We start from the raw sequence: 22,480 nt of genomic DNA, 5'->3' as shown, positions 1-22,480 counted from the left end.
TAGGTGGCTGGTGTAAACTATTAGCAAGCTTTGGTTTATGCCTTATATGACACAAATGAAGGAGTCTTGTGCTCTGAAAAACTGCTTTTCTGACATGTGCCTTAGGTTGTTGTACTCCCTTCCATCTCCCTTAAGACTTCGTCCCACTCCTATCGTTTTCTGCAATGAGCTGAATACTTTTCGTTTTAATACACAATTCTTATATGTGCTTATGCTCTCCATTCGAGCAGCTCAGTTATTTTGTTTAGGGCTTCATCTTTTCAAATCCACTCCTATCATTCTATCCTTACTCCAATCTTCACTAACAATGGATAAAATCAAGAACACAAATAAAACACAACTAATGTTCAAGAAGGAATAATTGTACTAACCTACTACCTACTAATATTGGGTTCATTCTCTCGTCAGGGGTCATAAGAGCTATATAAATAAATTTACAGTTACAGTCTATTGAATTGTAATTTTATGTAGTCTGGGGTATGTACATTTAGGTTTCCCTGCATTGTTGCCCTGTGCTCTGCTAGCCTAACCGGCAAGGTGTGAGCATTATAAACTTTTAAGAAACGTCCTACTGACCTGCAGTTTGGAGTGTATGACGGCCAGCGGGTGTCCAGCATCGTCCCGTGGGTAGTCCACCCTTTCTAGCACTTCGTATGCTTCCATTTCGAAAGCGGGGAACTCTGCACCTGGCATGGAGAGAGAGGACAAGGTGGTGAGGTAGCTGCATGGACACAGGGTGAGGGCGAGTGAGACACATAGGGAATCAGGACACAAGGCTATGAGATCGACCCATGGAGATGTGTGCGAGAGAGATGCATGAAATCCTGGGCTTCACTGTAAATCCATGGGGACATGAAGAGTGTTATGTTATGTTACATCCATTTATAGTGCTCGCGGATACTCATGAGTGTCCCAGGGCGATGCCAAATGGGCGCTAAAGGAGGATATTAAGCAAAGAAATGGGTCATAAGTTTCCTTTTGAACACAACTGGGTCCTGGATAGACCGCAAGGTAAGGGGGAGGGCACTCCAGGCCGCACTAGCCTTCACCACAAAAAGAGCTACCCTCTAGCCTCTGAAACTTGAAACGCGGGATCCGGGCAAGACGAAGGGACATGGATTGAAGAGCTCGCGAATGAACATAAAAAGAAAAGCGCCTCTGAAGATAGAGGGGGTCACACCCTTGGAGAGCACGATGGGCCAAACCAAACATATAAACTTAACCCTGTCCGCCATGGGGCGCCAATGAAGAGAGCGCAATTGGTGGACCACACTGTTGACCGCCGAAATGGCCAATAGCAATCTGGCTACCATAATCTGAACCACCTGTAACTTTTTGAGCAGGTAGCCAGGGACGCCAGCATAGAGGGCATTGGCGTAGTCCGGATGTGACAGAATCAGAGCGCACGTAACTGTTTCTCTTGCCGCCTGCGGAAGAAGTGGGGAAAAGTTCCTGAGTGTCTTTAGAAGGCCGAAGCAGCAGCCGGCCAGTTTCTTAATGTGTGTCGAAAAAGAAAGACTCTCATCGTACCATACACCCAGGTTTTTTGCGGGCTGTCCCGTAGATAGGGGCAATGGAGAGTCAGGAGGCCACAGCTGCTCTCGGAAGTCAGAGGGGAACTTGCCAAATAACAAGATGTCAGACTTCTGTTCATTGCACTTAAGCTGTGCATCTGCCAACCATTTAAAAATGGAGGCTAGGCACTGTAGCGTCGCTGAAACGGAGTCTGCTGTTTTATCTCAGGTAAAGAGCAAGTGGGTATTGCCCGCAAAGGCCATCACCTTAGCCCCAAGCTCCTCTGCCAGATATATTAATGGCGTGACATAGATGTTGAAGAGGAGAGGGCAAAGGGAGGAACCCTGTGGGACTCCAGTAGTAACCAACTGAGGGGAGGTGGAGAAAGGGGGGAGCCATATCTGCTCAACACGCTGGAAAAGACCTAAGCCAGCCCCAAACGGCTCTTGACACACCAATCCCATCTAGTCTGGCAAGAAGAAGTGCATTTGGGACCCTGTTGAATGCCGCCGAGCCGAGAGATCTAGAAAGATTAATGCCACTCTCCCGCCGGCGTCGAGGCACTCATGAATGGCCTCCGCCACCTCTACTAAGACAGTCTCAGTGCTGTGAGAGGCTCAAAACCCTGATTGAGCTGGATGTAGAAGTGCCTGACTCTCCACATAATCTGTGAGTTGTTTATTGACAACCTTCTCACATACCTAGGCGACAGCCGGAAGGAGGGAGATAGACCTATAGTTCCCTGGATTGAGGGGATCCAAAGAAGGTTTTTTTAAGGAGTGGCAGGATCTTCGCCTGCTTCCACACCTCAGGAACAGCTGCTGTCTGAAGAGATAAATTGATAATAAAGTTCACTTCTGTATTTACACTCTCTGCCACTGCTGCCAGAAGCCTGGCCAAGCAGGAGTCCGAAGGAGAGCCAGACTTAAGCCCCCTGAGAATTTTAAGGGATTCCAAGGGGTCAACTGCTCTAAATGCTGACAGAGCTGGTGGAAGCAGCAGGTTGCACCGCCAAGGACCCCTCGCTGCTACCATTACCAGAAGGAAATGAAGCCTGGATGGTATGAATTTTATCTCTGAAACAGCAGGAGAGCGTGTTACACTAGGCAGATGAAGATGGAGTCACACTCGATTGAGCCAGCGGAAACATGAAGCTCTGCACTATGGCAAAGATTTCTTTAGTGTTGTTCCTGGCAGAATCAATGCGAGCTGCAAAGAATTGCCCTTTTTGCATTGCTCTAAGCTTTCTCTTGGCTATGGGGCAGTAGCCACTCCTGCGCCAAGCCCGTTCCAGAATCTTGCAATCATGCTTTGCAGCTTTAAGAGCCGAGTCGAGTTAAACCAAGGTTTAGAGGGCACATCTCTAGCCGGTCTGGCGGGCCACAGAATCAGCCGCGCGAGACACCCAACCAGTAAATCCCAACAGACACGCCTCTAGTTCTCCTGACAGGATGGGCCTAGAAAATTCCAAAGCCTGTCTAAATTCCAGAGGATCAATTTTCCCAAAAGCTGGCTTCTGGTAGGTGCGCGCCTGTGTCTCTGCTTTAGAAACAACCCAAGAAAAGTAGGATATAAAGTGATCTGACCAGGACACCGGGCAAGGGTCCCTTATGGCAATAGGGAAATTGGTACAGATCGGGTCCACTATATGGCCGGCCTGATGAGTGAGAAGGCTGACATGCTGGTTGAATTGTGCCAGTTGTAATGTATCCAGCAGGTCAGTGGGGACCACCAAGAAAATGACCAAATTGTAACTGGGAACCAGAAGAGTGGTAACTCTGGGACAAGGAAGACTCAGACAGAGAAAATATGGAAGAGTGCTGAGTGTGATTCATTAGGATCAGGACTAAGCTATGATGGAGATACATGGGAAGAGAGAAGAATGGCAAGTGTTACAGAGGGATGAGCCACACACCTCTGAGGGAGATATATGTAAACATGGAAGTGCAGTGAGTTTGACACCCTGAAGGTCATTATGAAGCTGGGATGTACGCATTGCAGAGACCTGTCAGAAAATAGAGTTCACGCTCATTATCTAATCTCATCAGAAAGCTTTGAAAGTACTTTAATACACAGCTCGAATATGGTGACAGAGATTAACAAGAGTTACTACAGAGTAGCATTGATGCACACCCAAGGAAAAAAAAGTCCAATATGATACTTTTAGTACTACATGTATTGAGACTCTAATGGTACTTAGCCTGAGCACATTCTGCCAGTCTACCTTTCTGTCATGTATTCGTCACCCATCAAACCCCATGTAAATGTGCCAGAAGGGCAAATATATTTAGATCAAACTGTGACCGTACATGTGGCAACATACTGAATACGTGTGTGCAGGTAGTACAATATGGTTATTCTAAGCTTGGCCATAAATATAATAATCACTTGTATAATAAACAAGGCAAAAAGTGAATTAATAGTTGGCCATATCCTTCTTCCGACAGCCAACATGTTTGATCCTTGTTCACAGGACTTTAAAAAGCCTCAATTGGCTAGTATGGGCATTTTTGCTTAGTACATGTTAGAAAATTCTATTTCCAAGTGAGGAAATGACTATGAAACGGAATCTGTCTGTAAATAGTTTAGGAATCCATTCTATTGAAACTATGGCAATGGAGATACGTGTACCATGCCTCTATGTGGTGGACAGGTAGCCAATGATAAACACTTAAAGGGTGCAGGAAGACTCAGGTTTAAATAATACTAGGAAAGTGATGTACCAGAAGCCAGGTTAATCCAATTCCATGTATGAACAGTGGAGACACAATTACGTTATCTCCAGCACTAGCCAAAGATACTATTAAGGCAACATATATCACCAGTTCTGATTCATCTTCACAGGTTGTTAATTAAAAACAAATTCCATTTAAACCCACGCGTAGTGTTCTTAGGGCATGGCAATGTCTATGGTTTCAAACTTCTTTTTCAATTAATTTAAAGCAGGGCCCCCCCGCGCTGCTGACAATGTCGGAGATAGTCCTACTGTAGGACTTTTCCACAACTCTTGACAGTTATTTCTTTTTATCTGTGTTCTTATGCAGTGTCCTACACCATGAAAACCCTTATAACACTACTTTATGTCAATAGTTATAAAGGAATAGACACCTGGTAGTGATCAATATTTTCAGTCGGCCCTTGGATTTTTTTGGCCGAGTAGATTGTTTCATACATTCAACGCTGTGTAGATTGTTTCATACATTCAACACCTGATGTCGCACCTGACTGCTGGCGAAAATTCAAGACTCCATAACCATACATTTGACAAACGTGTGGTGACCCTCAATCAAGTGATCTCCAGTCAGATGGTACAGTTGATGGGTTCAATGCACTTGACTTAAATGGAGCATACAAAATAAAAAAAAGAGTAAGATGGCAGTCCTGTGCTGATATGTAGTCAACCCATTGAGCCCTAGCTCTACCGCCAAGCCGCGGCCGCTTCAGGTAAGAGTCGTGAGGCTTTTCAAGGAGATTTCGAGAGACTACCTCGAGGGAAAATGTATCATTTATTTATTATTTATTACATTTTTCCTTGTGGTCATCTCTTCCAAAAGTAAAATATAAACACCGTCAAGACCTTTATACATGAGACCATACCTAAACCTGCATAAAGTATTGTAGATTGTGGCCTGGAAAACCACACTACCAATGAAGACATTTTGTAATTTATTTCTGAAGAGTCACTAATGGAGGCTATCAATAAAAGTCCCCCTTCTACCTCTCCTCTGAATCTCTGCCTCAGCAAATGGCTACACACCTTAAGCCTTTAGCTAAATGAAGAACACTTATCCATAAATAGCTCCCAGGCTTCAAAATGTATTCCTGTCTGTTGGAGTACTGGGCCAAGCTCTTGTAAAAAGTAGTGTTCTCTCAAATCCAGAGCTATGTGGAAGAAAATGGTATACCGGACTCTTTCCATGCAGGCTTTTGTCCAACTCGAAGCAAGGAGCTAGTTTTGTCCTCAGTACTCAATCTGCACTGACCTGCAGACAGTGTTGGTGTCTGTGCATTAGCCCTTTTTGACTTATCTGCTGCCTTCGATAAAACTGTTCCTATTAATAGACTCGTAAATGCAGGCATCAAAGGGTCTGTATCAAGCTCATGGATCTCATATTGGACATAACCGTATCAATCAGTGACACTAATTGCGTTCAAGCCTAAATACAAAGCTCACATTTGAAGGGTCCCTCGGGTGTCAAGACCTTCCCCAACCTTTTATTCATCTATAAAAAATTATCTGCATCTGCTGGCAAAAGACCTCAATCAAAATGGAGCTAGGTTTTACATGAACGCAGAAGATACCCAATGGATTTCTGGTTTGTCCTGCACCACGTAGAACTCTTCCACTCTGGTAGAAACATGTACTTGACCCGCTGGTAAAATCAGGCAAATTTAATTAAATTAAATCCAACTGATAGTAAATTTCTGATTACCGCTCAGGGTCTATGACTTCAAAAGACTTACCCTAACCATTTATTATAGACCCACCACCCATACCAGGTTCCAATGACAAAAATGTGCTGTTTTAACTTAGACCCACATACTCTGACAGCAAAGATAACTCATGTTCCTTTTTTAAGTTGAAGAAACTTTGAACAATCTTTCCTTTAATGAAAATGCAATTTCATGTTCCAGAGAGTGCAATTTATATTGTTCCCCAGAAAAAATGCTGAAAAACAGCAGCAGATCTAAAGTGCAGCAGCTAATTTAATCGCTAGCATCCCCAGGTCAGCTCATCTTTCCCCTATTTTAATGCAGTTGCATTGGCTACCTACAAGGCATAGGGTCACCATAAACAAATGGTGGCAGTTTACCTACCGAAATTACCCTGATGTCAGGGTCTCTAAATTTACTTGCCACATACTCTCAAGATCATTAAGGTCTACTCAGGGGCTTTTGTTGTCTATCTCCAGAGCTACAACATTCATCTTTAGTGACAGATTCATTTCTGTTGCTGCAGTGCTGGGTAAAAGGTTGTCAGCGATGATTTCCTTTGATTGCTTGCACTTCACTTTTTAATTCCAATTAATGCTAAAATCTCCAATACGGGACTGCTTTCTAAGGATAGGAACTGATCAGCCATGAGCTCCATAAGTTTGCCTTAAGGTGTATCCTTACCTGGAGGGCAATATTGAACCCTCAAGCTAGGATGCAAGGCACTGTTAGGGATGGTCACTACCTGTCTTAGCAGGACTGTCCTTGCATAGCATATAACAGACTTGCGGAAGTAGGGAGTTAACTATGGGTTGGGATGCAGAGCTGAATTAGGTGTCTGCGAGCTCAAGAGCAGAGGATCTGCAGTCCATGAGATTGCACTTGATGTGCTTGTATTCAGGTATTATGAGTGGATCGCTACTAGTATTTGTTGGACTTCCCCTTTCTTTTTTGCCATCCTCCTCCTATGCTTGCTGAATTAGCTTTGGCTGGCCTTAGGACTGTTAAACAGTGCTAAAGTGCTTGTGCTCTCGCCTCTAAACATGGTAACAATGGCTTATACTAAATTGGCATATTTAATTTACTTATGAGTTCTTAGTAAAGTGGCACTACACTTTAAATTTTTTAATTTAAAAACTTTTATATAGCACGAACATGACCCTAGTGAGTATCACAGCGCTTTAAATAAGATTTGGGGAACCCAAAAAGTAGTGCTATAAAGCAATAATAGCCGATAAAATGATATAAAGCAATGATATAAAGCAATAACAGCCGGTGAAAAATTACAACAAAATGTCATAAAAGAGGCAAGCAATCGGGTGGTACAGTTGCCAAGTAGGCCATTAATCAAAGGTACATGATAGGGGACAAAAGGGCAAAAGTTTCTAGCTCAGTGCGGTATTCATCAGACACGTTTTCACTTCCCTTTTGAAGGCAAGTGTAGAAGGAATCAGTCTAGTTTCCGGAGGGACGGAGTTCCAAATTCTAGGGGCAATACCTGAGAAAGTACGATTGTATGTTTTCATTTTTTTATTTCTTCGGCTTGAGAAGCAAGGTACTGGAGCTCCTTGAGGAACGGACACAACCCGACAGTTCGAGCTTATATGCCAGGTACAGAGGAGTGTTGAAATGCAGTGCTTTATGAGTCAGACATGCAAGTTTTAATTGAATCCTTGCCTCAAACGGAAGACAGTTTAGAGATTTCAGGTCAGGAGAAATGTGGTTGGATTTCTTGGAACCAGTGATGAGCCTAGCTGCCGCATTCAGAGATGCTCTGAGGGGGGCTAATCTGTATCTCGGTAGTCCGCAGAGTGTGGCACTACTGTATCCAAACCATGAGATGACGAACGCTTGCACCACCGCTTTGAAGTCATCATGGGGAAGGAAGGGTTTAAGTTTCCTGAGGATGCTCAGTTGGAAATTCACTCCTTTGTTAGAAGCGCTGATGTGATCCTGCATGTTTAAGTTCTTACCCAGCACCATCTCTAGCAATTTTGTAGAGTCAATGAGGAGAGGTTTTTCCCATATTTCTCCACAATGGGGGTTTGCCCTGGATGGTGAGATAAGTAGGAATTCCGTTTTAAGGGCGTTAAGTTTGAGGTGGTTGAAGGTTAACCAATTTTCAGTTTTGAGCAGGGTTGTGTTGAGTATTATAATAACTTTAGGGGAAGAGATTTTCATGTACAATTGGGTGCCATCTGCATACATGTGATATTGGATGTTAGATGCTTTGAGGATTGCAGTGAGAGATCCAATGAATAGATTGAAAAGCGTGGGGAGAGAGAGGACCCTTGTGGCACCCCCAGAGTGCAGGGACTGGAGTTGGATAGAGTTTGATTGGATTTGACTCTCTGCGCTCTGTTATTGAGAAAGGAGGAAAACCATTTTACTGCAATGCCTAAAAGCCCCATCCTACGTTCCTTAAGGCTCAGTAGATTGTCATATTTGACAGTGTCAAAAGCAGATAAGAGGTCGAGTAGGATTAGTAGCCAAGATTTGTTCTGGTCAAGAATTGTGAGAGCATTGTCCACTATGTGAGTGATGGCTGTTTCGTTGCTGTGGCCATGACGGAAGCCAGATTGGAATTGATCAAAAAGTTGAAATTCCTCAATGTGGTTACACAGTTGTTCATGCACACATTTCTCAAGGAGTTTTGCCAGTGTAGGGATTTTTGTGATTGGGCGAAAATTATTCAGATCTTCCAGGTCAGATGTCGGATTTTTAAGAATCGGTATAACTGGGCCTGATTTCAGGCAGTCAGGGATCTCACCTTGAAGGAGAGAAGCATTGATAATCTTGGACCAGAGCAGGACTAGTGAGCTTATCATTTCTTTACAGAAATCAGGGTGGGGGGGGATGGGGGAGGGGTTGTCATTGAAGTGTTTTGAAGGTTTGAAGGTCGAGAGACTGTTGAAGGTGGATGTGTCATTGAGGGGTGTGAATTGACTCCAAGAGGCATTGTTTTTAGGGGAGCGAGAGGGCACAGTGAGAGGCAGGCCTTGTAAAGAGGAGTCTGGAGCGGGAGATATATTTATCAGGGCAGACCTTAAGTCCGATTCAATCTTGCTTGACTTTTCAAGGAAGAAGTCGGCAAATGTATCGCAGTTTAGCTGAAGGCAGGAGATGTGAGGATAGGCGTGTTATTGGCTTATAACTTGATCAGTTTAAACAGCCTTTTGGGTCAATTTTTAGCTTTGTCCAGTTGGGATTTGAAGAAGGTCGCTTTCGCCGATCTGATGTGCTTGTTGTAACTACTCCTTTTAGTCTTAGAATCTTAAGGAGATCAATAAATAGATGGAGGATCCAGGAACGTTCTGCTAGCCTCAGGTTGCATCTATCTGCGTTTAGGCTGTCATTGAACCATAGTTTGGAGTTTTTGATGGACTTATTTTTTAGTTGAAGGGGGCAATTGCATTCAGGGTACTCAAGATGGAGTTGTTGTAGTGTTCAGTGAGTTTGTGAACGTCAGACATGCAAGTAGGCAGTGGGAGGGACAGATTGCAGTGGGAAATTAGCTCATTTACGTTTGTGTTATGCAACAATCTTTTCCAGTGTTTTTGTTTTAAAGGTTGCCCTCTTTTGGAGTTCCAACTTTCTAGGCTTCGTAAGGTGATAGAGTGATGATCTGACCAGTCACATGGGTCCATAGACTCAAGCTGAATGGAGTTGGATTGGAGATGATTAGATCAAGGGTCGAGCCTAAGTTGTGCGTTTGGGTATCACAAAATTGAGTCAGGTTGAGGTCAGCTAGGACGTTTTTGAGACTGATCACGCCTGATCATTCGCGCCATTCCAGTGAAGATTGAAGTCACCAAGGAAGATCTGGGGGCTGTGGAGACCCAGGTTGGACGAGATGGTTTGTATGGTTTGTTCTATCAGTGGGAGGTTATCACCAGAAGGATGGTAAAAAAATGTGCAGGTTGCATAGTGGTCTATGTTTGCTGATGATGTCTATGCACATATATTCACAGGATGAGAGAGTTGCAGAGGGGGACTGACTTGCTGAGAGGCTGTTGTGGTAAATACAGGCTATGCCCCCTCTCGTTCTCTTAACTCGGTTGCATCTAATAATATTGTAGCTATGGATTAGGATGTCAAGGATAGGACCTGAGGAGTCATTAAGCCAGCTTTCAGTGAGGATTAGGAGGATTCCTGATCTAGGATAAGATCAGTAAGGCCCGCAGCATGTTTCACAGCAGATCTACAGTTAAGCAACATGCATTTTAAGTATGATTTGAGGTCAGTGGTAGTAGTCTGAGTAATGGGGATTTGCATGAGGTTAGCAGTGTTTAAGGCATTAGCATTCTGTCTGGGCGCTCTGCGTGGTTTAGATGGAAGGGATTGTATACCCTCAGCTATGATTTGCTTGTGATTAGTAGCTCCAGGAGGGTTTAGAGGGGCAGTTTGAGCGGTTCCAGTAAAGACTTGTTTGACTGATAGAGAGGAGTTGTAGTCTCGTAGGAGGGAGAGAATGTCCAGTTCAGATAAGTGATTTTTGGATCTAATGGGTCTAGATGGGGCGATAGCACAGCGGAAGGAGTTGGTATTTTGCATGTTTCACAGCAGATCTACAGATAAGCAACATGCATTTCAAGTGTGATTTGAGGTCAGTGGTAGTAGTCTGAGTAATAGGGATTTGCATGAGGTTAGCAGTGTTTAAGGCATTAGCATTCTGTCTGGGCGCTCTGCGTGGTTTAGATGGAAGGGATTGTATAGCCTGAGCGGTTCCAGTAAAGACTTGTTTGACTGATAGAGAGGAGTTGTAGTCTCGTAGGAGGGAGAGAATGTCCAGTTCAGATAAGTGATTTTTGGATCTAATGGGTCTAGATGGGGCGATAGCACAGCGGAAGGAGTTGGTATTTTGGGGTATTGGTTATTTATTTTCAGTATCTCCTTCGAAATCTTGTTAGAAAATAGGTCACGGGCCAGCTCCGAGGTGATGTTTATGAGTTTTTGTATGTTAGTTTTGAGTTTTAGATGCACTAGATGTATTTGGTTAAGCCTAGAGGTGGGCCCAGATTGGAATCATAACTATTGGGTAGTGGAGGAGGTAGGCCGTCCTCAGAGGAGGATTTCCCAAGCTGTTGGTCAGAAGAAAGCTGCAGGGGGAGCCTGAATTGGAGCAAGGGAGGAGCAAGGGTGGAGGGGGAGAAAAGTTCAAGGGATGAGGAGTTGCAGAGGTGTGAGGTCCCTTGCTGTTAAAGTGGTTAGGGATAACTGCGATCTGAGAGGAGAGTGGGAGAACTTGCAGTGGAAAAATAGAATTATCTAGGCAAGTGACAGGAGGAGGGGGAGAGAAGGAAGTGTTATAGAGTTCCTCAAGGCTATGGCTATTGTTTGATCTAGCCATCAGGGAGCGGATGTAGTCCAGTCTGGGTGGTCAGGAGATGGAGCGTGAGTCCGTGTAATCAAGCCGTGGAGACACTATGTCCATATGGGTGTTGTTCAATGTAGGAGGGGAAGTCAACAGGTGACTGTGCTCATTAGAGAGAGTTCATGGAAGTCCTGAGGGATGGTTAGGCGGATAGCATCCCTAGAGTAATTAAGATTGTTACTCTGCTCAAGAGATTTTTTGAAGGAGGAGAAGCTGTCATCAAAGATACCCAGATTCTGATCGGAGGCTTGTATGAGGATAGTCCCATTGTCGTAAATGGATATGGTGCATTCGCTTTGTAAGTAGGCCATGTGTAAATTTCTTAGCCAAGACGATTTTGAGTGAAGAATCAAACGCCGTTTTACATGTCCTGGTAGTGAAAAACTCTTACATTAGTTTTTCCCTACTGCAAGGCCTATCTCTACAATAAGATAACACTGAAGTTGCCTTGTTACATTTTATAAGTGCAATTTTAAACTACAAAGATATGACCAGTTCATGTTTGGTGTCTATGGAATCTAAATGTATTATCAAATCATGAAAATATCTGGAGCATGCAAAAACCTGGAAAGCATGCATAATATTAATCGCAAGCGTTTAGGGCCAAGGTTTGTGAAAGTGGAGATAGACGAACATGCCTTATAATACGCAAGTAAATTGTGATGGCGTACACTGTTCTTGTGCGAGAAAGAGCCTCGTGCATAATCATGCTTTGCAGAAACCTTCCACTAACCTGCCATTTAAGTTAGTCCAGGAAAGCCCTCCTCTGATATAGTTCTTTCTGATTGTCTCTTCACGGTGTGTGAAGAACTTCAACAGCTGTAACTAACTCTTCAAGGGATGCTGTCTGACTCCCAGAACAGTAACTGTCTTGTCGCTTGCCCTTCTTCAGGGTTCCTAGTGGGTGTTTACTTAAAATTCCCTCATTTGCCACACAGACATGGGCTGCTCGGTATAACACAACCTTTGTTTAAGGAGAATGCTTTAAGTCACACTCTTTAACTGTGGTTTCTGTGAAATGGTGGAACTGATATCAGACAGCTGACATCACTAGCAGTAAATTGTTTATAGTTTCTTTTGAGGGGTATTTATTAGAGAGCAGAAAAATACTTAAACTTGACAAAGGTCTACAGAAAATTAGTGTTGAAGTAATTGAGTACTATTGAACAAAGTTCACTAAAGACGTACAACCAAATGATTTTGAAGAGGATTGCTTGTATATTCGGACAGCAAGAATCCAGTGCAAGTTTTTTAATGTGCAATCAAGCGCAGAAGAAAAGGGTAAAGATAAATGACATGCTGACTTTTCAAATTATTTTTGCCATGGACATTGCCAAAAAACTTTCAGTTCTGTGGTTTGCAATGAGTAACTGCATCCTCTTTCACTCAAATAACACTGTTCCCTGATGGAGATCAGAGCGCTTCATATTATGGGTAGATTACTTTAAAAGGGCAGGGTTCCTAGAGATTCACTACGGGACAAATACCAACATTTTGAGCAATGTCTTTAATTTTAGTGAATGAGATTTAGTACTTAAGGTCACAGGTTGAGTGTTAATGTAAAGCTGCAAATGTATCTACAGGGCTGTGCCATACCTTACCCTGGTTATAGAGATCCATGAAGTCCAAGCAGCATTTCACCAGGGCCCTCATGCGATTGAGGATGTCGGCTTTCACCACACCTTGTGGCTGAGGTCCCACTTCCAGCGCTATGCATGAAACAGAATAGAAATATTGAGAGATGTAAAAAAAAAACCTGAACAGCAAAGAAGCATGCCAACCTACCTACCAGTAGAGGAGAAAGACTTGGGATTTCCAATCTCATGAACTACTAGCTAGCAGTCCAAATCTCATAGTGTGGAATGGAAGAGGACTGGCTCAGAGAAACACTGGTGCCTCACAGATTAACATATAGAAAGCATACACATCTGGATGATTTCCTTGCTGGCCAAAAAATACAGACCATAGGGCGTTCATACCTCTCTGGTTCATAGAACCGCACTAGACGGCTCTCATCTATGTCCTTCCCACTGACTCCTATAATAGGCTGTTTGGAGCTCTCCGCTGCCATATTTATTTTTATTTTATTTTATTGAACTTATATTGCGCACAGCTACCCGCGATGGGTTTCCCGGCGCCAGGGACAGACTAGAGAAGAAAGAAGCCATAGCCAGGAATACTTACTCAGTGTTGCAGAAAGTAACCAGCAAGAGATAGGGAACTTCTACAATGCTGAACGAATCCAATCTTTCAAACACCTGAAGCCTAACATTGGAATCCATGAGAGAGAGACTGAGATACTTATAAATCAGGCACTGGGTAATCCACATTTCTATTAAGTCCCACGCCAGAAGGCCTCTTACTCCCTTTGAAAAATGGGCTACTAGGAAACAAAAACAATAAACACATACTATCTGACATTTATATATTTCTCTGACCCTCAACGCACACCAGGAAAACCTCACCACAAAGGAGGAGGGAGGCAGAACTGAAGTGCATCCTCTCTGAGCAAGATTGGGCCAGCATGTTTTACAGATCCCGCACTGCCCCAATCAATGCTGCTGCACCCCATCCTGCATCCCTAGTGGAAACATAGAAGATTGCCTGCCTACAGGTGAAAGTGGAGGGGAATGGCGCCCTGACTTACCTGCTGTGGCGATGCCCCAATCTAAAACAATACTGGAAGGAAGATCTATGTAATGTAAACTAAACCTTCACCCGGTCATACCCAATTCCCTGCATATATCCTCCCTAACACACATACCACCATTATTCAGGAAAGGTAGGGCATTAAGCAAGCGATCACCGTCCTATGGGGAACAGATCCTGGCCAAAATACAATGCCTGGATAGGCAGCTTGTGGGAGCTTCTGGGAATGGAAAACACTTCATCATCCTGGATGGAAAAGAAACAGAATCTGAGAAGATGTGGAGCTCCTAAAGCACCTCCTTGGACCAGGACTTTAGAGAGAGCAGCTGTGCCAAATACCATAAATGGGTAGCGAGGATCAGGCCTCAAAAGAGCCAGTGCTTCTACAGGCCCATTTTAAATGACTTCTTGTTGTCTTAATTCAAAACTAAGCCAGAAGATTAGTGTCAAGAGAATGGCTACCAAAGGGTGGATTTACAGAAGACAACGTTCAGATTCCAGAAACAAATACCGGATTCTGAGAGTAGTAAACCTACCGTTGGAATCCTGAAGATATGCTGATTACCTTCTCAAAAAGCCAAGAATTTACTAGAGTTCATCAACTTGTCTGACAGGAGTTATTAGGAAAGCTTAGCATCTTTTTATTGGACTGCCTCTGGTTTCTATTTAAGTTGTTGTCAAACTGCCAGGGTTTCAGATTGATATGTGTGACATTTTCAAAATGTCAATGCATTTAAGAGTGATATTTCAACGAGTATGAGTGACACTTTATTGCGAGCAAAAAAAAAAAAATCAAGCAATGAAGATAAGGGAAACATATAAATGTCAGAAATTAGACCCAGAAACTCTAAGATCTTAAAACTTGTGCAAATGATTGCGACAGCTGACGCATAATTACGATGAAATTATGAAAATGTCACATATAGCAATCTGAACCCTTGGTAGCTATGGGCAGGCTGGCCTGATCCCTCACCTGGGAGAATACCTGCCCAAGAGTTAAAGAACGCCTTTGCTTCGCTTATCATTAAAGCTTCAGTCCTTCTGAAACAGATGTCACTTGTGAAGCATACTCAGAATAGTGTCCCAACTTCACTTATCCTGAGTGCCAAAGTTCAAGATGCTGATTGCAGTGATGTTGCAATCCCGTATCGGAAGAGAGCCCTGATATGGGGGGGGTGAGGTACCAATAGGTTATTTGTCTGTGTTAATCAACACACACACGTTCCTGTGCAGTGCACACAGGTAGTGATTAAGCGTTGATTACGCATTTAACCATGCCCTGGGCTGTTTCCAATCCCAGAGGGGAGGCCGTGTCTACCCTTGTACGCTCCGCCCTGTTTCCACCACTAACCCGTTCCACGTGACGGATTTTCTCACTGACCTGGCCGGTGAGTGACAGATTTCGAAGACTGAAGTTCTCATATCGGGCTCTGCTTTTGTGTACACCTTTAGTGCTAACGCTTGCTTAGGGCAGACCACAGACATATAAATAGATACACACTTGCATGAACATACTCAAAAATTCTCCCACACCCGGGAGTTTGGATTTGGCTTATTTGATGTACTTGCTCATTCAGTAATGCAATCATTTTTCAAAACCACTGTAATCGTAATGCATTGCCAGCACGGACCGGAAACCATGACTTTACACATCTTCCAGTAACAATGATCACTCCTGAGACAGTGCCAATGCTGGTACCCTAGCAGGCAGGACAGATTTTCTTACCAATGCCATGTTTCCCAATAGTCAACAAAGAATTGGGCTCTCTTGTCATCTCACGCGCAACGATGACACGACAGGGACTTGAGCTGTCTACACAGTGAATCTGCAGAGGGAGGAAGAAGAGATGGCAGAAACAGAATACTGAAACTATGTTGATGGAGAGCTGAATAACACAAAAGAGGACAGCGATGGGTCCTTGAGCAGATAGTTTCATAAGGGATATTTATGTATGTGTCCCAGCAGCTAAAGCACTTTGCTTTCACATTATCAATAACCAAATAACATGATGTACAGGCTGTGTGACTTGTAAACAAGTTTATACATGTTCTTCGTACACAAAATTAGGCCTGAATGAAACTTAAATTACAGCATTAAATTCCCCAAATTTTGCATTAAATATAAATCACAAAAGCTCTTGAAGTTTCACATTAAGCAGATTTGTGTCATACTTAATATACAGGATGGCATCAATCACATCTTCCTATACAAATAGTGCTCACTGTACAAAGAGACGGAGAGCCGTGAGGACCCTTCCCTGCAGGAGTATTTTGACAGACTTCTACTCCCAAGGCTAACCGCTAACGTTGGAGGAACTTCGCCTGGCAATAGATCATAGAGCACATAATAGAAACCCCAGGAATGAACGGACTCCCAGTGGAGATCTACTCCATCTTCAGAACAATGCTAGCCCCAAAACAACTTCAACCGCATTATGCCGGAGAATATGCAAGAAATAATGACCATAGTCCTCCCCAAACCAGGCAGAGACCCAGAGGAGATGCATTTCCATAGACCGTTGTATTTTCTTATTATTGAATATAACATTCTCAGGAAGGTTATTAAAAATGTACGATTGTCGTTTCTCTCCATACCAAAAATCTGCTTATCCCAAGCAGGGACAAATTCCACCACCCATAACCCTGTCCCTTGACATCAAGAAGGCTTTCGATGGTCTGGGATGACCCTACTTAATGGCAGTGTTGAAAAAAATGGGCTTTGGCTTGGAAATACTGCACTGGATTGGTTTACTCTGCACAAACTCTGTGGCCCATGTCTACAAGGGCAGAGAAATCTCTGCTGTTTTCGGTCTATACATGGGCGCTAGACAGTGATGCCCGCTGTTGCCAAATATTTTTGCCCTATAATGCAGTCCCTTGCAAGCCTTGTTCACCTACATGAGCCACAATGGGGGATCACGAGCAGTGATGCTTGGAAAGCCATTTTGCAATACAAGGACGGCGCACTGGCGTACTTGTGGGACGCACACAGTGTCCACTGATAGGTGTTGGGAATGCTGGAAGACTGGAACATCTCTGGCCTAAAACTGAACTTGACCACGTCCCGCTCGGTCCCACCGCAGAGTCACACACAACAGGAACGTGAAGCACCGACTCGCCTGGCTCTACAGTGGCAATTTGGCATTTCCAATCCCTGGGGTAAACATATATCATTCAGAAGATGATCTCATACAGGGAAATCTGGGGGTGATGGTGGTTAGCATGCGTAGTTACTTCACACTTTGGGGACCCTTGCCACTATTGCCCATGGGCAGGGTGGCATTAGCCAAAATGCTGTCAGTGCATGGACTACTATACCATTTCTCTGGGTTGCCTGTCCACTTGCCCAAACTTTTTTTCAGAGAAATGAACTCGTTCCTCACTGACTTGATATGTGGGAGGTAGGACCGGAAGAGTAGCGCTTCACATACTGTAATGTCCTCTAGAGCGTGGGGGTCTCGGTACCCCCAACTATGAGCTTTACTACACGGTGGCTCAATTGCAGTGGTCAGCATGGTGACTCGAGAGCAACCAAGTGGTCTGTTGTACTGAGGAACTTGGAGGACTGGTTTCTGGACCACGACTGGATGTCCCAAGTATAGGCTGCATGGCCAAGATAGCTAAGCCCTGCTGGTGTGCATATGTCCAGTTCAGGCGCAATCTCACGGCATCCTCATCAGCTCTCCCACTGCTGACACTCCCAGACCTCCATATACTGACTGAACAGCATAACGTCAGGCCATGGATGGAGGTGGGATTCTCCACTTTGGGCGATACAAACACAAACCAAACCCTGCTGACTTTCCAGGAGCTAAGACACCCACACGGCATAGAGGAGGGTTAATTCCTGACTTATGAAGCAACGTCGAACAAAATTTGCACACTGTGAGGGCTGGAACAAACTTAAGCAGAAGCATATCTGCCCCTACAGAAACTATTAACCCATGGAAACGATAGACGAGCGATCCATGTGCTCTACAAAACCCTTCTGAACTCCAGCACAGCAAAGTTTCCTGCCCTGAAAGATACTTGGTCCAACACATACAAACAGTGACTCACTGCATTGGAAAAAGTCTGTAAAGTTCTAGGAACCCCTGTCTAAAGTACACACACTTTTACTATTTACACCTGACATACCTCACACCTGTGCACATTCATTGCATTTTCTCTGAGACTATCTGTAATAGTCTCCGTTTTAACTCTATGGCCATGTTCTTTGCATGAGCTTCTTGTGATGTCATTGTCATAGTGATGGAACCCTACCGTTTGAATCCCAAGGACTCTTGTGTCAGTTCCTGGAAGCTGTGGAGACATACAGCCAATAAAGTCTGTGTTCCTGCACTCACTGGTGTTGAGTAATTACTTCAAATTGGTGACGAAGACTGTCCCTGTCTCCACCCACAGGTGTATGTGTGATGTATTTCCTGCGTCTCAAGTCGTTTTTGAAAGAATTTTCCTAATGGTTTTTATCGTCACAACCTTCTCTTATTCCTATTTTGGAAGAAAAAATTGTAAAAGATCATAACCCCAAGATTGCGAGACTAAGTTCAAAATTATTGCAGTATAATTTTCTGGTTGCTCACATACCTGGTGGGAAGAATACGAGGGCAGATTATCTTTCGAGATCTCCTTTGCCGACAAAGAAGAACGAAAAGAGTAACGAGATTGAAGAGGAGTGTCTGATTGCAGCTGTGGATGCTTGTCATTTAGGTTGTTTCTCAGAACTAGACTGGTTGAATGGTATGGAATCCGATGTTTTGCTCAAAAAAGTCAAAGAGTTCATTGTGTCAGGGTGGCCTAAAGAAAAACATCTTGATGCTTATCTGCATCCCTTTGCTAAGATTGCTGAGGAACTTACGCTGGAGGGTGAGGGTTTGATTATGCGTTGTGACAAATGTATCCCTCCAGAGTCACTTAAGAGTCAAATCGTTCACTATGGTCACGAAGGGCGCCTTGGACAAACCAACACGAAGAAGAGAATACGTGCAGTTTATTGGTGGCCGTCTATGGATCGCCAAATAAATGATGTTGTGGAAGGTTGTGTCACATGTTGCACCAGTGATAAGGTTATTAAAATAATCTCACCGCCTTTACAGTGTGTTGATCCACCTGATGGTCCATGGTTGAAGTTGGCTATTGACTTTGTGGGACCCTTCAATGTTTTACCTAGTAAGTATAAATTTGCGTTAGTTGTGGCAGATTATTTCAGCAAGTGGTGGGAAGTTCATTTCATGACAGATCCTAATTCACAGGAAGTAATTACATTTTTACAAAGTTTATTTGGGAGAGAAGGTTTTCCAAAAGAAATTGTGTCCGACAATGGGGTGCAATTTACATCAAAGGAAATGTGTGCATTTTTGAGTCAATCTGGGATTGTACACCGGCATGTGGCGTTATATCTCCTACAAGCCAATGGTTTTATTGAACGCAATAACCGTATTTTAGTTGAGTGTGTCCAATGGGCTGTGTCAGCTAATTTTGACATCAAAGAAGCGGTACAGAGCATGTTGTGGGCTCATCGCACTACCCCAAGTTCTGTCACTGGTTCAAGTCCTTTCGCACTACTAAGAGGAAGGGAGACATCTTTTCACGTGTCCAGCGTGGATGAAGAAATGGGGTGTGTTATCTGGATTACGTGAAACCAAAGAGGTAAAGAACATGCAAATCTGTCCAGTTCTAGGTACGAGCAGTGAGTTTTCTCAAGTAAGAAGCAAGAGTTTAGAATGTTATGATTCTAAAATTAAAGTAGGGGATTGGGTCAGGATTAAGTCTCCTCATAATGTTCCTAAAGGTTTATCAAAATTTGGTCCACCTGTCAAAGTGGATGCTTCCTCACGTTTTACTGTCAGAATTAATGGGAAGAATTGGTGGAATCTTTCTAGAGTTTATAAGATACCTTTAAAAGTTGTATTGCAGTTGGGTCTTAATTCTGAGAAAAATGTTCAGCTTCAAAATATTGTAGATAACAAAAATCCCATGAAATATGTTCCTCCACGTAGAACTAGCAGGACAAGAGTCCCGCCAAATCGTTTAGATTTGTAATTTTCTTTTATTTAACAGAGTCTGGACATATGTCCAACCTCTTCACAAGTATTGGTAATTATTGCATTTGTTTTACTTTGTTTTCTCGTTCACCTTTATTTTACTGCTTTCCTAGTTTCCTTTTATTTTTTTTCTTCTGCATTTTCCTCTCCCTATCCTTTTCCTCTCAAGCTGTAATTTTATTGAAAGATAGGAGATGTTGTAATAGTCTCTGTTTTAACTCTATGGCCATGTTCTTTGCATGATCTTCTTGTGATGTCATTGTCATAGTGATGGAACCCTACAGTTTGAATCCCAGGGACTCTCGTGTCAGTTCCTGGAAGCTGTGGAGACATAAAGCCAATAAAGTCTGTGCTCCTGCACTCACTGCTGTTGAGTAATTACTTCACTATCCCCAAGAGCCCACACTGCCCATGCCCGAGTTGAATTTCTATCATATAGTAGGGCCTGTCCAGTTATAATACAATTTTGGGCAGCAGTGTTATTGCTACTGTCTGAAATTACTGGACAGACCCTACTCCACAACCCCCTACAGTGCATCACAGGAGTCCTAACATGCACACCAGACAAGGGGAGACACTGAATCAGGATTCCTGTGACACCCACCTGGAAAAACTGGTGGTGAAGACTGATGACAGGCCACCATGAGGGACCAAAATCTCCCTCATCAGCGGAGAAGCCTGAAGGGGTGACAAGCCCGCCCACAGCACCTCAGCAATCTAGATGGAACACCACACCAAGCCTAGCCCCCAGGCCCCCCACCCCATTCCCCCGATCAGAGTTCATAGTATCAATTGCATCATCCTCTCAAATGGTGCACTGGCAAACCACACATCTCAACAAATTGTTTTGACACAAAGAGGCGAGGCACCTCTTTTGCAGGAGATGCTTGGAGTACCTCCACAAATACCTTGTTATACGTGTTGAGCCCTTCTTGGGCAGTATTCTAGGTTATTAACAGTGGACATTTTGCGACCGACAAACAGCGTCTATATTCAGAGGAGGTATACCCAGCAACTCACTAAATCACGTGCAACCGTTGTGACCTAAAAGTCACCATACACAAAAGACACGCATTTACTGTTGTCTCAGATGTATCTGATATACGACTTTGGAGCCGATTTCAACGCGGTATGAAACTGCTCTGATCGTCGGTCAAAGCCGTTCCGACCGCATCGAAATGTCCCGTTTGTATTCCTTTCCAACCGACCACTTATGATGTGGTTGGTCAGAAAGAAATCCAAACGGGTTTACGAATGGCTTCCAACAGGTTCGGAGAGCCCATCTGCCATTCGGAAAGCCTCCAGTAATCCCTCTGGTGGCTATTTCCACTCGAGGGATTACGATGGCAGATTCCTACAGTCTTTCTGTGCCTGCCTTTCCAACACAGAAAGGCTGTGGTAATACGACTTTGGGGGCCCCCACAAGTGCAAGACCTCTGGATGGCGGCCTACGGGGCACCTATGGTGCTCCCCTGTTGATCCCTGCACCCCGTGGCAGGAACCTAAGGTGCAGGGATGAACTGAACCTCAGCTCTTCACCATGAGAGTATGTATTTCAGTTGGAATGAATGCTACCATTTAAGGAATAGCAATGCAACCAAACAGTGTTTGGTCGCATCCTAATTGCTGGCTTGGGACCGACAACTGGAGGTCGTTCAGTACCAGTTCCTAAACGATGTCGGACAGACTCCGGTCCATTCAACATCGTAATCGGGCACCTAGTCGTGATATCCTTGTATCTAACCTACTGCTGTAATATGAACACTCTATATTCAAAGTAAGAATCATTAGTTACTTAAAAATATATATATATTTGTGCCGTTTTTGATGTGGGAGAGTAGTTTGCTAAAAAAATATCTAATTCAGAGACATTTTCTGTTCCATGTGGTTTTGCTTAAAATCGCAATATTGTGAAATCTTCATGAAATTCTAGAAACAGTTTTGAAAAAACCTTACATGATTTTGCACAACCTTCAATGTTGAATTAACACAACAGAAGCCCAAAGAGACGTTTCTGGGAAGAAAGTCCCACACACACTGTGCAGGTGTTCCACCCTGGAATTGTTTTTAAAGTTTGCCCAAGAAAATTCCTCTTTTTGCATTTCAGTAACCATTTGTGATGGAACGGAGCCTAAGGGACGCCTTTATCTGCAAATTGGTGCTGCTCAATTTTACCATTTTGGTGAGGGGAGACCATCTATATGTCTCCACATCCTGTAGTTTTATTGTCTAACATCTTGTAACTCCTTCAGAACAAACCCTGGTAGCTGAGGCTTATTTTTGATTTTGGGGTAAGTTAGGTGCACCCAGGGGAGATTCTTACTGGTATCATTGTGTAAATGTTGGAGCAGATGGAGTCCACTTCATGTTTATCTATTTTTTCAATAAGTGCAATGTTTGTGAACATTATGTGTGGAGGCACTGCAGGAACCTCTGTGAACATGAGAATGAGCATGTATGGTAA

The 22,480-nt window shown here is 43.6% G+C and overlaps 1 protein-coding gene across 8 annotated transcripts in view; it reads right to left on the bottom strand.

Annotated features, from left to right (window-relative positions):
- The window catches only part of LOC144822300 (N-acyl-aromatic-L-amino acid amidohydrolase (carboxylate-forming)-like), a 165,360-nt gene that overhangs the window by 25,735 nt on the left and 117,145 nt on the right, over positions 1-22,480 (bottom strand). For all 8 annotated transcript variants that reach the window (XM_078679647.1, XM_078679642.1, XM_078679646.1 and 5 more), the window contains 3 exons: positions 15,699-15,798; positions 12,925-13,032; positions 577-686 (listed from right to left, as the gene is read on the bottom strand). In XM_078679647.1, coding sequence (XP_078535773.1) covers positions 577-686; positions 12,925-13,032; positions 15,699-15,798 — 318 coding nt within the window. The remainder of the gene's footprint in view (positions 1-576; positions 687-12,924; positions 13,033-15,698; positions 15,799-22,480) is intronic.

This window comes from Lissotriton helveticus, chromosome 3_1 (assembly GCF_964261635.1).
Source record: "Lissotriton helveticus chromosome 3_1, aLisHel1.1, whole genome shotgun sequence".
NCBI classification, from domain to species: Eukaryota; Metazoa; Chordata; class Amphibia; order Caudata; family Salamandridae; genus Lissotriton; species Lissotriton helveticus.
This window is presented reverse-complemented; position numbering and strand designations above follow the sequence as displayed.